Raw genomic sequence first — 19,502 nt, forward strand, 5'->3', positions numbered from 1 at the left:
TTCGTCGACTTAATACGTAATGTCACAACATAAAACGTTAAATTTGTTCAACGGGTCTCTTAAAAGTTGACCGCCGAGTTAACAAATCGCACAAGGTATAATATGGTTGACAGTTTCTTAATTTTACTGCACAAAACCCGAAGATTACACGTAAATCATCAACAAATTCGATCCATTAAAAGTCAGTTCAAACCATTATTTTGAATACGGCAAACATCTAAGTTTATAAACTAAATGAGCACTGTATAAAAAGTTTTGATAGGTATTTTATTCAGTTAATATTTTATAACGAGAGTTCCTTCGGATATTAGACTTTATATTATAATTTCAAGACTGAAAAGAAACGAAAGTAATTTTATTTATAAAACAAAAAAAAATGTTTGTCTGTTAGTGCATAATACCTGTTTCCTTAATTTAATTTTTTGTGTCTTCTGTCTATTATTATAGTCAGTACATTGCTTCAAAGTATGTTAATGTGATTTTACAAGTAGGTAGAAAAAAATATTAAATTTGTTTTGTTTTCTTCTCAAGTTGTGATAAGTTTTGTTATAATTGTGTTTTTTGTTTAAATATAACGGCCGTTGTTGCGGTAGGAATAGGAAATCTTATCAGCATATAATATACAAGAAAGGAGCTTTTTTCAAAAGTGAATACATTTTTAAAAATTTTGTTCTACAAACTTGATTTTTGTTGTTATAATATTCACTACATTTAATCATTTAAACTAACTTTAACGTTTCAAACACTCAATGTCTATCTTCAGCTCTCTGTGAAAATAGAACTTGTGTTAATATATACATTTATTAATATACGTTGAATAATTACATTACAGTGTATATATATATACATAGTGTTATTATATACTATTTAGTTATTTATAATATAACTTTAAACAAACACGCGCACCTACAGGAAACTTGATAATGTTTGTAATATTTATTACACTAATTATCAGCTCGGTAGTTATAACTCGTAATAATTAACCCACACCAAAGTTAATTAGAAAAGTAAAAACCATTATTGTTACTACCGCCCTGTATTTGCATGAATTCGTTTCCCATTTTATTATCAACGTCTAAAGCACGCACGAACACGAAATACTGTTGGAACTTGGAAATACACCCAACCTGCAGTAGTATATATACTATATAGGCACTGCCTATAAAACATATATATAACAAAGCCATTAAAATTTAATCAAGTTTAAAATCACTATTTCATAGAATTACTCATTGAATTAGTACACAAGCGTTACCTAATAAAAATTTAACACACATTTAGGTAAGTATATAATCCATTTAATGGTCTTAAAAAATACTTGGTTGGACTTGGACATACAATTAAGTAGGGTATCACATTTTGTTTAGTATGAAATCTTAAAATAATATTAAATGAAATAAAAAATAATAATAAACAACTTAACAAATCACAATACTGCACAATCGGTACATTGTTAAAATATAATACAATTAGTTCGTAAGTGTAAAAAAAAATCTAAAAACTAAACTAACATGGTTACAGGTTACGCATAATATATCACAATTAAGCATAATCAGTAATTCATATAAAATTAAAAAATAATAATGATAAATTAATATAATAAGTATTACACATCTCGAAGCTTATGCAGAAATAAATACAACATAATATTACACATCTTGAAGATTACATACGACAACATCTTACAATAAGTTTTAAGACAACACAATAATGTTAATATTATTTTTGTCGTCTGAAATCGTTTTTTATCTTATCTTCATGTTGGTTTTTAATAATAATAAGGAAAAATTAACACATGAATAACTCTCACACGCACACAAAAATGTTACCAAGTATAAATTTTGGCACTGAAGAATATATTTAGCAAAGTTAAGAAAAAAATAGCGTGGTCATTGTAGGAATAATAAAATCTTATGTATATCAATGTTAAGTTTTATTTTCAAATTATTACTAATAAAAAGATGTTAGCGTACTTTTTTTTCTAAGGTAGTAAATAAAAAATAGTGAAATGATTTTCTTAACACGTGTTAATTTAGCTACTCAAAAATTATACGACTACACTAAAATAAATTTTTTAAAAATCCAAGAATTATAATTTATTTTATTATGTACAGTTTTACAATAGTTGTCAATTCAATACGAACGACAGACATTTATATTATTAATAGGTACGTCATATAATTTATAATTTGTAATTTTTATGTACAAATATTATTTTTAAATAAAACAAAATTTATAATTAATGTACAAACGACATTGCAGTAGGAATAAGTATGTATAACATTGAGCTATTTATTGAAATGCAAGAAACTAATACATGATTATCATTCTGATTGATATACATACATTATTTTCTATAATAGTACAGTAAAAATATCAGTACAACACAGCCATTGTTTTGTAAATTTAACGTTTTGTTGAACAAATTGAATAAAAAATATTTTTAGGTGTCGGTAAGTCAAAAAATATAAACAAAATATGTAAAAAATACCTGAGGAAAGTTCGGAATCATATCGATGAAAGTAAAATTTGTTTATCCACAATATTCATTAAAATGTAATGTTATTCTTTAATTAAGAATATTATGGTAACATTTATATAAATTAATTAATTTAACAAATTTAAAAAAAAAACACTAAAAAATTAATTTGGCAAATATTTTAACAGATTAAAATAACATTTTTACTTTAGCAAATATTAGACATTCGGCACAGCGAATTTAATTTTAAATCAACAAATAAAATCTAATTTTGTTCAATACAATAATTTATTAATACTGTTTGTAATTTATTTTATTTTATTAGCTTAATATATATGAGTGTAGTTTTTTTTTATTTATTTAGTTAAATACTTATTAAATGGAAAACATACAATTAAGTAAGTAGCAGCAAACAATAAACAAAGTAAAGATTTGTTTATGTTAACCATATCATATCAAATATGCATGTAATATGTAATGTGAGGAAAACGATTGAAATGGAAGACTCCTTATTATGTCATAACAGAATCAGAACGAATAACCTAACTGACAGCATACAAGTTGAAAGATATTCATATTAATAGTTCATTGTTTTTTCCTTATAATATTGCATAGATTTTTATTGAATACTATAAAATAAAATTTAAAAAAGGCGAGGTTTGTTCCTATTACATGAGGCAATAATTGTGTATTAAACATGCATTGTTGCCATCATATAGTTAAAAATAAACTTAAAACAAAACAAGAGATCTTCTATAAATAATAAATAATATACATCCGTACGACAAAATAATCATACACAATTTCATATTCTTAAAATATTATACGACATGAATATTGCATAATACTGACGATTTGAATATTTGATCATAACGTTATTGCACCGAGGAGAATGAATTGATGTGTTGCCAAACTCGATAAATTAATCACGACAACGGGGTTTTTATTATATTGTTATTGGGGTTAGTTTATGTAGAAATAAAAAGGTCTGTAGATTTTTCAAACCCATTGTCCGAAACCAACTACTGTTAGCAAAGAAAGGAAATAAAACGGAGGTAAACTCATTTATTTTATTATAAAAATGACTACAATTTCGTTTATTACCTACAACAGTGTTGTATAGTATAATATTTGTGATGGATGCGTTTTCGTGTTTTTATGTTTCGAAATCTCGGGGTTTTATATTATATAATAATATAATATGTATATAAATAAAATGGGAAAACTCGTAAAAAATTAATACTCGATAAAGACCGTTTGGAATATCGTTCGCAATGTATATTTTGTGTTTTTTTCTTTTTCTCTCGTATTAACGTCGTTTAACGATTCAATAGATCTACGCGAAAATTGAAATTTACCGTCCAACACCGCAATGAAATAATAGTACGTCTATCACTGATTGGCGAAGACGGATTGGACCTGTTGACGATAGTCACGAACGAGACGTATAAAAACGGAAGTTGATGCGTGTGGCGGGTTGAGGTGAGGGGGGGGGAAGGGCTTCGGGGCTGAGATCACGAGTGCCGCGGTAGGCACGTGCAGTTGTCCACGGTTCCGATCGGAATTAGACTGACGAAATTAAAACTTGAATTAACGACGTCGTCAGTCATCATAACGATAGAGGAAAGAGAGTATCGTACATTCGTACATAGTCGATATAATAATAATAATAATGATGATGATGAACAAAAAAAATTCGTAAAATTACCTCGTCGCGCGACTATCACGTTTTTTCGTCGGATTTACTCGCGTTAGTGGCGGCCGCGGGACCGTTGTTGTTGTCGTTGTTGGCCTGCTTGTTTTCGGTGGACGGGAACCGCATCAGATTGCTGTTGCCCGACGTGCTCGGCTGTTGTTGTTGCTGTGGAACGCTGTTCCGCTTTGGCCGGGAAGCCTCGTCGGTTTTCACGTCTACGCCGGCGAACGACTTCCTCTGTTTGTTCGGCGGCGACGCGGCCACCGGAAATATCGGCTGGTGGCCGTCGTGCTCCGTGGACGACATGCGCAGCAAGTCGATGGCCGCGTTGTTCTCGTATATGGGCTCGGCTGGTTGCAGTCTGCCCGCAGAGGCCGCAGCCGACGCGTTCTTCGGCTCCTGCTTGGCGGCCCTGCCACCGTTGGGCTGCTGCTGTTGCTGCTTTTTCGCTTGTTGCTTGGCAGCGCCACCGCCGGCACCACCACCGCCGCGCACCCGGTTGGCCCGGATCAACAGAGCCGCGCGCTGCTTGGTCCGGTCCGGCCGCTTGTCTTTCGTCAGATCCGGCTTGGACTTGCTGAGCTTGACGCTAAACTTGAACGGGGGCTTATACACTACCTGCAAACTAACTTGATTGTCTTTGGTTTTTTGTTGAGCTTTGGGCACCGGTCTGGCAGGTTCGGGCGGGTTTGCGAAGCCGGCCGGCGACGACTTTGACTTCCTCAGCGTGCCTCCAAGAGCCTCTATGTGATGCGAGTTCAACAGCCAATTGCGGACCTTACCCAGCGAATCGTCTTCGGGTGTTTTTTTGTTCGCCACGAGCACTTTGTTCTGGGCGACGCTGTAGTCGATGACGCCTTTCGATTTTTTTCGCCTCGTTTTCCGTTCTTTCTTCTGAGCTAGTCCAACCTTTTTGGGTGAAGACGTCTCTGTCGTCGACTCCTCCTCGGCTGCAACATTCTTGCGACTCTTTTTCGCGGGACTGTTGTTGTTGTTGTTTACGTTACGTTTTTCACGGACGCGTTTTTTCAATGGAAGTTTTGAACGCACGGCAGCTGGATGAACAGTAACGTTTTGATTGTCGCCGTCAGCTGGCAACCGGACAGTTTCTGTGGTCGAACTGTGGATGATCGTCACTGATTTCAATTTTGGATCGGATCGCTTTCCAAACAACCGCGTACTTAGAACCTAGAAATATTTATAATTGTAATATTAAACACTGTTTATAATTATTATAACTGATAATAATATAGGTATGGTTCAAACATCATAATAATAATAATAATAATAAAGCCTACGATGCCGAGAATCTTATAATGTATTGAATAATTAATACTATTGTGGTGTAAGCCTAAAGATGTCTGTGTCTATTGTTTATGGATTATGATATTGTACTCTACATTGCGTAATTAACTGGATAAGGAAAATACTGTATAAGTAAATACTGGATTTTAGGATCTGTAATTTCATACGCAGAATGACTTACAATGTGAATTCCGAATAACCTGAACACATTTATGCACAATTGTGTTTATGAAAAAAATCAAGTATACAGAAAAATCAATAAGAAAATCAATATACATTAAACATTAAACATTATATTATATATATACGTATTATACTATTTAAATTTTTTGGTAAGTGTAAAAAAAATGTTAAACGTACTAGCATCAGTAGGAAAGAGGCCACAATTAGACCAGAATAATACCAATGGTCTATAGCCCATTTTTTAAATGAGGCAATGCTTTCTTCGGATAACAACAACTTTCGAAGCGTTGCTAAAGGTCCTGATGGATCAACCTAAATAAAACAAATATTCAATAGAATTGTTTTTATATGGTTTTGATTTTTACATTTTATTATACCAAATTGTTTATTATAAAAATTCATTTTTATAAATTAAAAATAATTTTAATATACATACCTCTCTACATCTTTGAAATACATCACAATACCCATTGTAGTCGTTACACGGAGTACCTGGCTTAGAATACATATCTGGTATGTCGTATGGCACGTTATTCCAAGAATATGATGACCTAATTAAATATACGTTACAGTTAATTATTAAAAAGTAGTTACTAGAATTTTTTTATACTATTTCACTCCCTTCACTCAAATCGTCATATCTTTTTATCTATCTTTTATTTTGTGTAACTAGTTTTATTAATTTTAACCACCCCACTCAAAAAAAAGTATTACTCACAAACAAGGTTGATTTTCACCAGGTAGCTTACAACACAATTCGCACGCTTTAGTAGGAGAGTCCTGAGGGGTAGGTAAACATTGGCAGGATTCAAGTCCATATGCAAGACATATAGATCCAGTACATTCCTAAAAAATAATAAATGATCAAGTAAAAATAGAACATAGTAAAATGTAAAATAAATAATGTACAAAATATATCATAATACTCACTCCCATGTAGCACACAAACTCTTCATTGCATACAGTCTTATTTGGCTTGTTAATAGAAGCAGGACAGGTAGGAGTCATCCCATTGCAGTAACTAGCATCTCGGCAACCGTTGTCATTACGACAAAGATCTCCTATTTTCAAATTGCATTCATTCGTGCAACATGGTCCCTAAAATTGAAATTAATATTTAATATTAATATTTACTATAGACGAATCGAAAACGACAATACGGATGAATTAAACAATTGGGTACCTGTGAAGGGCTGCAAACACTATTTGCCGTCAATCTACACGGTGGTTCTTCGGGTCGTGAATATCTTCTTTGTGGAAAACAACACGCGTCTTTGCAGTCCTCTTCCCATCCACAATCGCACTCTTCACCGGGTTCAACAACGCCGTTACCACAAATTGATGCTTGGGGTTCTGCGAGAATAGAAACAAACCGTTAATTAAATGTTATACTGTTCACATCCAGTGATGTAAAAAGCAAAATAATGATACTAAATAAATAATAAAATCTTATTTGAATTATGATTATATTATGTACCGGTGAAACATCCTCTAGTGCTTCTGGCTTTGACGTTTAGTACAGGATTTATAGCAGACAAGCTACACGGCGAAAACCTATTATTATTTTTCTTGTCGCCTGAAGTTGCTCGAGCGAACATAATATAGTTACCGTCGTCACCGCCGGGTGTACATGTTTCGGGGTCGTGCTGTAAGCAAATCCAGTTAAATTAATGGAAACATAAAAACTAATGACGAATAAATATCATTTATTAAATTTATATACTAACCGGCGAACCAAAGTTATGGCCAATTTCGTGTGCTAATGTAACATGAGACACTGCGGAAGGTACATGTTTTCCGTAATTCAATAGCGTCACTATACCGGTGTTCAAACTTTTTAAACTACCCCGGTAATGCTAAAACAAGTTAAATTATAATTACTATTAAATAAGGGTTTTTGTTTTAAACGTTAAACAGTCAAAGAAATTGTAGATACTCACTCCATTTTTTTCACATACACCGCCGGCGTTCTTCAAATCTCCGGTCCACGCTAAACCTAGAGTACCCATTTCGAAATCTCTATACGTAAACATGTAAGCCAAACAAAAGGCATCGTAATCTTCCTCTGAAAACAAAAATAGAACTTGTTAAGGTTTGAGCTGTTTAGGATATAGTTTATTGTTGTATAAATATATAATAAAGAAATATAAATATACATTTTTGGAAAAAAAATAATTTAATAACATAGTATCTTTAATTTTGATACTATTTCAAAAATAAATATGTGTATCTACTATGCATACTTTATAAACTAGCTTACGTTTTACTTGTTTAAGTGGATTTAAAATGTCAGATAATTTTTTATCACCGGTAAACACAATCGTACCTCTATAAATACCTCTAACTGCTAGTAACTATATAGTGAACTGAAAAAAAAAATACTTGTTTTTCAAATTTTATAAAAGTATGAATTTAGAAGATGGTAAAAATAAATTAATTTAAAGACTAATTAAAAAAAAAAAATGTTGATATAGGTGTTAATTATAGATTTAGGTTATAGAACACGGTTATGTTAAATTTGGGTTGTGATATTAAATTATTAAGCAATCGTTATCTTTGGATAATGATTTTGAGTGAAGATCGGATAATATCATGCACTTGTTTTAATGTCATTATTTATTTGAAACTTATAAATCTGGGTTTTTCGTTTTGCTTTTAGAAATTATCGAGAAAATCTTAAAATGGTGCACCTCTTTATATAAATAAAATTACCAACTAGACTCAATCTCTAATCAATAGCACTAATAGAAACTTTTAATATAACACTTTTTCCGAAAGTTTTCACAGAAAAAGATAATAATACAAAGATATATCCCATTATAAATTTAATATCGTTTTTTGATCCATAAAATTATAATTTCTATATATCGTTATAAAACCAAAATAATCCATACTTCTGAATTTCTTTTTGATTATACGAGCATCATTTAAAATTAATATTTAAGTTTATTGGTTTAGAAAATATTCAATACTAATAACTTGAATAATTTGAACAACATAATCGATATCAATTTATTTAAATGTGTAATAAATTAAGTTACACAGACTACGAGTGTTGATGAATCGTATGTGCACTATCGTAATATTTTGAAGTGTAGTATTTGATCATGTTTGTGCAGTTATGGTAAACGTCTTAAAAAAGATAGTAAATAAAAATGAGGGGCGTGTTTACAGAATAGGCCGAGTAGGTCCTACTCAATTTTTATTTGACTGTTTGGTTCCATGTAATAGGAAAAATCTTCCCTAATAGTTATAAGCACTCTTACATGCTACAGAACAAAACTGTCCTACCTAATTATTTTGTGCTGGACACGCCACTGTAAAAATGTAAATATATATGTAAAAATAAAATAATATTTTTGATTAAAACTAAAACCACAATTAAATTATTTAGTAATCGTAAAATATAGAAATTGTATATATATTATAACATATTATTTATATGTAACTCTTATAAATTTTATTGTAAGTGAATATTTAAAAATCTTAAAATATTTTTTAATGATAAAATTGTACAAATCATTAAATAATTATATTCTGATTAAAGTCGGTTTATTACAATATAATATCAGTAACCAAACATTCATAGATGCATAGTCATTATTTAATACCGTGATGAAACGTGAGAATATTTTATTCCTGTTATTGTAGTACATTTTTTTTGAAATCATACCGCATTCACAAAGAAATATTTTCAAGTAAAATATATTAAAATTCGTATTATTAAGTTACTGCACGTTATACGCGATTCATATAGAATCAATAATTTTTACAAAGATTTAAAATATTTATAATTGAAAATACTCTTAAGTATCATTATTTTATTAATTTTTGCTATTCTTTAGATTTAATAAATATATAGATTTAGCGTAAAACAAATGAAAACCAGCAATACAATTTGAAATTTATAAATTTCCCAAAAATAATAATTAAAATAAAACTTACTTTAAAGTACATTAAAATTACAAAAATTATTTCATAAGTTTCCGTAAATTACTAATAATTTATTAGGTAGTTAATTATACGAATAGATTACCAAACCAGAAATCAAATAATTCAAGTGATTCCAATAATGTTATAATCTCCAATATCATTAAATATTTTATTATTATTTTTATTTGTATTTTTAAATTGGTAAATAATCTTAAAAATATTAATACAAGTACGTTTTACCTATGTAAAAGTAATAGCTAATAAATATTTAAATAATATTAAATAGCCAAATTTGTTTTATTTGTAATTAATATAATATTTTAATACAGTTTGAGAAAATAACGGAAACCTTAGATATGGGACAGGTAGGTATTGTTATAGATGTAGGATACTCATCTCATTTCAATAATTTCAACATTCAACACAAGACATTTGAGAGCTAGACGATGATACGTAATTTTTATACATATAAATGATAAAATAATTTCATCTAAGAAATAATAAATATTAAATATTTAAATTTCAAATAAATTATACCTTTATAAAAAGATTCATATTACAAAAAATAAATAATATGAAATATAAGACTATACTAACGTTGTGATATTCTAAATCCATAATAAATCGGATTTCCTATGTTTTTATTATATATCATAATTAGAATATGTTACATAATTATTTATAATAGTTTTATAAAATTAATTTTTTTATATATTAATTTTAAAATACTTAAAATATTTTTACTATAAGGTGCAATAGTATGATATAATATAAATACATATGATTATTGATAACATTATAATATTATATTATAATAAAAATATTTTATCTTAGTTTCCTTACATTATATCTAACTCATAAAAATAATTAGAATTTAATAATTTTATATAATTGAATCATTTCTATACTTGAGATATCCAATTACTAAGAATAAGTATTTTTAATTATCAATTTATTTTTATTTTATTCATATTCTTAGAGGAATTAAATAGATATATGTTAAGTTTCTCTCTAATAAATAATATATATCATGTACGGTATAATTTATTTATATACAGAGTAAAAGAGCAGTTTTTAGTTATTAGACTTTGTGTAATATAGATTATAGGTCCATTATAAAGATTTAGGAACGTATGAAGGCTATGGTGACTTAAAAACGTTAGCAATTATTATTAATCTATAAATATTTATAATTTGTAAAAATGGTTAAGTTTAACAGATTCAGTATAACATGTAATTGATATTTTTAAAAAACATTCTTAAGATTTTTTATCCTTAGAAGGCTTAGTATAAACATTTCAAAAACTGAAAAACTAAAAGTTTAAATTTTGGTTTTAGAATTTCAACATTTGAAAAATTGTTTGTTAAATAATTTACAGTAAAAAAAGTAATTTTAATTTGAAAAACAGAAGCTTGTATACCAAACACATTAAGGATTTAAAATATGGTCGTCAAATATACTTAATAATTCCAATAATCAAACATTCAATAAATTCATTACTAAAGCGAAGTGTAAGTGAGCATGCTTGGTGAATCGTATAATATATAATACTGAAATGACTGCGTTGATAACGGGTTGACTTTAAAACTACTGACTCGATTTGCATGGTGTTTTTGGTAAACTATAGATAATTTTTCAAAAAACAGTATTAGGTAACGATATATGATCAACCCAACTTACCCCCCCCCTCAGAGAACGGCGCAATGAAAAAGTATACGTATGGCGCCATCTGCTCAGTTTTAATTTTATTAAACAAAAGGACATATTCACCCGTATGGAGACAGGTAATTTATAAAGCTAATAAATAATAATACATTATGTAATATAAATTTATGTAAAATGTAAACAGTTTACCTAAAGAATACAAACATATTTTTTATTTTCAAGGTTTTTATAATTATTAGATATGCTGTACGTATATAGGTGTTCATAAAATATATACATTTCATTTTATTAGGTACAGTTTTACCAACTTTAAATTGCCTTTTACACTTAACTAAACACTTACTCGAAACAGTTTTATCATTTAACTAAGTAGGTATACAAACTATTTGATATGTCTTTTTTTTTAATTGATCTTTATTTTACTTTGAAGACTTAACTATTTTTGTTATGTAAATTTACATTATAAATTATCTTCATAATACACACATATGCACATTACCTTAGATTATATATATTCATTACTCGTAAGATACAAATATATACAATAATATAATTAATGAACAAAATTTGAATTTAACATTCTTGAATTCATCTAAAATATTAGTTATCTACATGGCTACGTACATTATTAAGGTTTAATAATATGTCTAAAGATAGTTCATTTTTGAATACATTAATTAGATTTAAATGTATACCTACATTTTATTGATTTTTAACGCAACTTTAATATTTAACGAAACAATTTGTTTTTTATGTTTGAAAAGCAATTTTAACAATTAATATAAGTATACATTATTGTTTTACTATTAACAATATTTAATTTATTTAATAATCTTAGAATTATATAGTATATTTTTGTAAAACACGTTTACCTTGGAGTCTCGAATTATTACCATTTACATATAAATATGTGATCGTTTCCTAAACGATTTTACCTTTTTAACGTTTGTATTTTTATGTTTCAAATCAATAAAACCCACGCCAACTTACTAGTCGTTAATATCTATATTCTATATATTAATATATTCGTTCTAGTTGAGAATTAACAGCAACTTACCACCAAGATTTGTTTCTTTTTATTTCGTTATTATTCTACTCTGACAATATTAGTGATGGAGATGGAACTTTTTTACTCTACTAAAGTCATTAAGTAACGTTTGTGGTACTCTTTGAAGCAGCTGTTATAAATGGAATTTTAAATGAGAAAAAAAGATAAAACAAAAAACAAAAGCCCATCAGTTTAGACGTAAAAATAAATGCATAAAAAATGGCACCGGTGGTGTTAAAGGGTCTTTTGTGTTGACCTTTTAGAGCGTAAAAATACCAATTGAGTAGTAAAATCATTTTATATCCTGGCAGAATGTTTTCTTTACCGAATATGGTTATAATTCACTGAATATGAACTTTGCGTGCGTCTATATTTAGTTGATTTCGACTTACCCGAAAATATTTCTAAAAACTTTTCTACTCCGTAATTCCCCAGGAACTTGTAGGTAGGGTCTGGGTTAGAATGCACTTTCACCCTCTTAATCATGAAGCTTATATTGTCTGGTTTGCCGTCTTGATTAAAGTCTGAAAAAGAAACAAATAAAATTAATAACATTGTTCTTATACATTTTCCTCATTCTCTATAGTTATAGATTTTTATATTTTTTCATATAATGAGATATTTTTGTAACAATAAAATAACTTATTGATCAATTTAAACTATATTATTGCTAAATTAAAATATACGACTTATAAGAAAACAGAAATTTCAATATTATTATTCCACATAACTATAAGACTATAAAAAGTTATAATAATGGTTAAATAGTAAATAGTGCACCATGTTAATTTTGTAATTTGGAAATTATTTTTATAATTAATATTCCATATCTTATATATTCATAATGTTATATTATTTTTACATATTTTATGTACATCGTACATGTGATGACATATTATTTTACGAAATACCAGATTGTAACCTGATAATTTAGACGTATACATTTTAATAATTCAATAATACCAGAAAACATAATGTTATGCTAAATTATGCAGGTGCTCGTGCTACCTATTTCAAAACCACGTATTTTTATTTTTTATAAGAAATTTATTCTTATTAATGAAGCAAAAAACCAAAAAATTATACATGCAAATATGAAACCAAAAAAGAAATAAAATTATTATTACTTGTGAATAAAGAGTATCATTTATAGTATCTGGTGAACTAATATAGTATACAATAATAATATTATATTAAGAAGAATAACAAGAAGATGTTATACCAACTATTGCCGTTGTACCAATAGTTAAAGTATTATAAAATAATATAAATAAAAATGAAACCTTGCTTCGCATATCTTATACTATAGGGCGTATAGGCTTTAATTAAAATTTTGAATAACTTATGTAATCAGAGTATTGTAGAAACCTTTATTTATTATAGTATTTTACAGTACTTGGGTCTTGGATCTTAGACAATGTAAACTAACATCAAATATTTATAAAAAAAAAAATGTATTATATTACAAAATATTCTTTATGTTTTAAAATTAAAATATAAAAAAATTAACTACATTATGAGATTTTACAAAAAAAAAAAACATACTAAAATTATTAGTGATAGAATTACAGAAGTTTTTTTTTATATATTGCCCATTGGAAAGTTGGAAAATATTAATACTAAAACACATCTTCTTATAAAAAAAATTAAATTATACCTAAGTTATTATAAATTATCCGAAAAAAATATTATAGTTTTAATCACAACACCAAAGGCAGTACATATCTATTCACTATGTTAGAATATTATGTAATATTTTATTTCTTATTTAACTTTTTGATAAGTCGTAACTTACATTATAAACTCTTAAGAAAATATACTATGAACCATTGTTGCCTTATTTTAAACAATTCGAAGTATCCTATATTTTTTTACTATGAGAAATATATACATTTATACGCTGAAAACCAAACAACCAAATCTAAATTCTTAGTAATATACAATAATAAAATTGAATAAATATAATAATATATATATTTTATTATTTTAATCATCGTTAAAATTTATTACCACGTCTTATAATCATTTTTAAGTTTTATAACATATTATAGACAGTAGGTAGTTACGTAGTAGTACTAATAATACAATATATCTACTAATATTAATTTTAAATTCCTTGATTAAAATAATATATCTCAACTTACTATCCTTCGATAGTTTGGTATATTGATAAAAAAAATAGAGAGACAAAAGTTAGATTTATTCAGAATTTGCCCCAGAAAACACTCAATGGTTTAATGGAAATTTTGAATGGTACTCGTTTCAATTGAACAAACATAATAAAAAGTCAAACGAAATTCTCTGTATAGTAAAAAGAAGAAAAATCTATAAATTCTCGTTCTAAAAGTATCTATTTGCGGTAAACAGTAGTCTAAATAAAGAATCTTTAAAAAATTGTTTAATTAACAAAAAAAACTAAAGAATATAAAGTAGATCCGTGACCACCCTGAAAGTACTCTGCTGTTTAAATAAAAATTGCTAAAATTTGAATAAGGTCAGAAATTATATATTAAAATTTCTTTGTAAATAAAAACAAAAATAATACTTTTATAGTTATAGTTATAATTATCTTTAGTCACTTTTGGTAAGTAATTTATTACGCAATGCGCATATTCCCATCATACACACAATTTATGATCTTTTAAATTTGACAATAGTTATATCATAACAATATAAATTTATTAAAAATTAATATATTTACCTAATTATTAAAAATATATATTTTATGTGTCTTATAGTTTCGTTAAAAATGAAATTAAGTGTAAAAAACATTCACTAATTAGAAGAGGATTAAAGGAAATCTTAATGGAAAGCCTTTAAAATGGAGTTTACCCTAGGGGCGAGAAATAGTTTCAACACGTCTACAGATTATACGATGTAATATATGACGTTCATTATCTTAATTCAGTGTACGGACGACCAGGATTTTCGTAAAAATTACAATTCCAATCTAGTGGAAGCTCCTGCTTAATATTTATAACTCGGGTCTGGGTTTTGACTGCTTATAAAAACAAAGGCGGGGTAAAAATAAAATATTCATATGGTCTTATAAATACAGGCGCGAAATGATTACTTAACTTTGGTTTCCATTTTAGAAAACTGCATAAAATATATTAGCAAAAGACAGAACTAATAAAATGTTTTCCAAGACTTTGTTAGTTATTCAAAAATAAATATATATATATACATTATGATTTTTTAAGGTTACCTATTCAAGTGTTTTTTTGTTGTAGTTTTTTTTTTTTACACAATATTGAGATAATACTATTTATAAAACCAATGAATAATATATTAAAATACACGGGTGCACGCCTAGAGGAGGGGGTGTCCTCCCGAAAAACAAAATAATTATTAATATATAAATTACATGTCACGTTAGGTTATATAATAGAAATTTTGTATTTTGTAAACAATAAATTGTAATCATAATAATTATTAAGCCACGTTAGAGATTAGTCGTATAGACTATAGAAGATCAAATTAATTCACTATTATAAGAATATTTATTTTCTTTTTTACAGAAAGCTTACACTTATATATAATTTAGTAATTCAAATTCAAATTATAAGTTGACATACAATATATAAGAAATAATATTAAAAGTTATTTTAAATATAAGAAGGAAACTCCAATTGATTAACTTAAAAAATGGATTACATATTTTAAGAATTAAAAATACGTGGACTTACATTTTATTATTTTAATGATCAATTTTATGCGCAACCACATATTTTGATGTATATAGTATGTATGTATAAAAACAATGATACTATTTATATAAATATGATGTTTTGTATTAATTTTTTTATGAGGAAATTAGTTTAATAAGTAATAGAAATAGAAATTTTGTAAACATAATTTAAAACTAAAAAACAGCCGAAAACTAATAAATTTCATTATACTCGTAATATTTAAATTGTCGGTACCTTGAATAAAAAAAAAAATGACACATATTTTAATGTTTTAGTCACGGTTTTCTCTTACAGGCTCTAGAGTTAACTATAATGTATATTGTATACAATTATAACATCAAAATTCATTGGTATATTATACACTAGAGTTCTTTATTTTAGATATACAGCGGAGCTATGAATGTATTATAGTTCCAAAATAATGTGTGTACTTCTTTTATATCTTTCATTGCCTTTTGGAATACAGAATATTAGGAATGCTTATATTTTAAACTTAAAGAGTGGTTCATGGTATGAAATTGGATCTAGTAAGTAGTATAAGAAAGTCAAAACTTAAAACTTGAAAAAAAAATAACCATAAATATATTATTGTACTATTTATAGTTATTAAAAATGTTTGCCTAATTCTTTTAGTTTTTTTTCTATTTATATATGATAACATTTATGTTATTGAGTAAAAAAAAATATTTAAATATAAATTTATATAAACGGTTAATATTCTACATTTTTCAAAATTTATCAAAATCACAAAAATTGGAAAATATTAAGATATTTACTTTATAACTCATAAGAATTCTTTAGATCAATTTAGAACAAATTATTTTTTCACAATGGTACAAAAAATACATGTCTCATTCATTTTCAATCTCGTGTCATAGCATGTGAAAAATATTAATATTCTTATAATAAATATTACACTTTATAATGAAAACAACGAAAAAATATTCGAAATCAATAATAAAAAAATTCGCAAATGAAGGTTATAAGTGTTAATTATTATTTGGATATACTGATTTTAAATTTAAACTAATACTGAATCTAATTTAAAGATTTGATTAAGTAGAAGATCAGGTAGATCTTTATGTTTTTCTTTTGACATTTGGCGGATTTGATTCTTCAAATATTCAATATTATTGCAAACTATTGAATAGTATTTCTATGTAGTTAAAAACACAGTTTAAAAATATAATACTATACAATAATAATAATCAAACTGCGAGAAACTGATAAAGTAAAAGCGGTTCATTCTCTTGTGTTAAATTAAGATTGGCAAACATATATAATTATTATTAAGAAAAGTTCAAAATACATTATTTTTTTTAATAGTGTGTGAATTTAATGGTTTTATAAAGTTTGCAGAATATTGTATTGTAAATATATTTATGTGAATGAAATATATATACTTGAAGAAAGTTATATTATTACATCAACCATTATTGTCATAATGGTTCTTCGTTCACACTGAAATCGTCAGTGATATTTTAGTGATACGAAAAACAATAGTTAAAACAGTAAAACAAATGATAAATAAGTACGGTTTGATTAATATTTATTAATATTTTAACAAGGTAATCGACTGCATAAGTGTTCAAAGTATCCATCCAGACTAAAAACTATTACTGTAGAATGCAATTTTTGGTTAATATATATTATTAAATATAACATTTTCAATAATATAACTGCGAATCTAAGGTAACTTAAAGTATTTAGATAAATAAATTTCGTAAAATAAAACGATTATTGGATTACTTACATAATCTTATTATATTAAGAATATAAAAATTAAAATGGATGTTCCTGTTTTGTATGCCTCCTAAAATATTAATTTAATAAACTAACTAGATTGAGATGGTAATTGACTATTTTTTATTAGGTTACATTAAAAATAGATACTATAAGTATAAGGTGCAATAATATAATATTATAATTATTGTATAGATATATGAATAATTTGCACCTATATATTTTCTTGGGTTAAAAAGTATATGTCAATCAAACAACTTATTGTAAAAAAAAAAAAAACGATCAACTAAAAATATTATTTTTTAATTATGTTAAGTTATAATAATAAGTAGTCTGAAAAGATATAGATACCTACCACATATAGTCCAATCATATTAATTATTTTATATGCACGTTATAAAAATAGAAAAAATCTCAAGTTATAACTTATAATATATCGCGGTGTATACATATTTATTGTCAAACTAATAGGAATTACTTTTTGACAATTAATATATTATCTACATAATTATTTTTTTTTTTTTAACAATAAAGTTCCATTAAAAACTTAGATACAAATGGTACAATACACATAATGCACTATCGTTAAGGATTTTCAAGTTACAAAAGCGGTCGTCAATTTCAAGAAATTTGGCGAACGCAGATGAAAATTTAAAATGTTTAATCATAGAATTCAATGGGAATAGTTGCAGATACACTCGAAACTTAATCTTTATAAAGACGTCCTATTATATATACACATACCTAATACATATATAATACCTGCGTATATTACACAGCTATATAAATATATATATATGTACGCTTATATACATAAAAACGTTGAAAAACCTTTTATCCGTTGCTTTTTTTTATTCAATTAATAACAGCAACAATACATCGGTGTTCTCAGAGGAGTCTTCTTATAAAAAAACATGCGCGCTGAGTGTTTTCCATCGTTTTCATTTTAGAAATAAATAATTCTCGAAACCGAGTACCGCACCACCAACATTCACCCACATCTACACTCGGTGCTCACTCGATCAAAGCGAGTGGATATTACACGTATACGAACACACGCACACATATACGAAACATATATTAATGTATTTACCAGCTACGGTAATATCTCATGATGGTTGGATGGTTATAATGAAGAAGAAAATGATGATGATGATGATGATAATGATGAAAAAACGTGATGCTGCCGGGTACATACGTGTATTATTGATGCATACATAGTTACGATTAGGGAAAATAAATAAGAAGTCTTAAACTTTTGAAATACGTTGTGTTTCAAAATCCTAAATACCTAGTAAAATGTAATGTGTATACATTTTTACAATAAATAAAATATTTATTAATTATTAAGCGATGATATTTTTTATAGATAAGCTGTGTATGAATTTATTTTATTTAATTATAGTAAATTTTAAATGAGTTGAATTTTTTATAATAAATATATCTATTAAGATATTATTTAGTATTTTAACATTGATAATTATTACCTAATGCATTTTCACTAAAGTTTGTTAGGATGAAACTGCTGTGGGTAATGATTATATGGTACAAACGGTTCATTTTTAATTTTAATGATTTGATATTGATAAATTACGTATTCAAAACTAAACTATCTTGCTTAAAAGTTATGCAAAATGTACTTTGTAAAAAATGTTTTTGGCTTCAACATACATTGCGATAAAAATAAGTTTTATTTATATTGTAAGATCCTTAGAATCGATTAATTTATATACATTTTAATTGTAATTACGTATACA

General features: G+C 26.8%; 1 protein-coding gene across 1 annotated transcript in view; it reads right to left on the reverse strand.

Moving 5' to 3' along the window:
* Positions 1-1,296: 1,296 nt before the first annotated feature.
* The window catches only part of LOC113549234 (disintegrin and metalloproteinase domain-containing protein 10), an 83,569-nt gene continuing 65,363 nt past the window's right edge, over positions 1,297-19,502 (reverse strand). The window contains exons 5-14 of the mRNA XM_026950443.1: positions 12,703-12,834; positions 7,604-7,728; positions 7,391-7,519; positions 7,141-7,309; positions 6,847-7,016; positions 6,594-6,761; positions 6,382-6,509; positions 6,100-6,214; positions 5,841-5,975; positions 1,297-5,363 (exon numbers count right to left, since the gene is read on the reverse strand). Of these exons, the coding sequence (XP_026806244.1) occupies positions 4,203-5,363; positions 5,841-5,975; positions 6,100-6,214; positions 6,382-6,509; positions 6,594-6,761; positions 6,847-7,016; positions 7,141-7,309; positions 7,391-7,519; positions 7,604-7,728; positions 12,703-12,834 (2,432 nt within the window). The 3' untranslated portion in view covers positions 1,297-4,202. The remainder of the gene's footprint in view (positions 5,364-5,840; positions 5,976-6,099; positions 6,215-6,381; positions 6,510-6,593; positions 6,762-6,846; positions 7,017-7,140; positions 7,310-7,390; positions 7,520-7,603; positions 7,729-12,702; positions 12,835-19,502) is intronic.

Source organism: Rhopalosiphum maidis, chromosome 4 (genome assembly GCF_003676215.2).
Source record: "Rhopalosiphum maidis isolate BTI-1 chromosome 4, ASM367621v3, whole genome shotgun sequence".
Taxonomy (NCBI): domain Eukaryota; kingdom Metazoa; phylum Arthropoda; class Insecta; order Hemiptera; family Aphididae; genus Rhopalosiphum; species Rhopalosiphum maidis.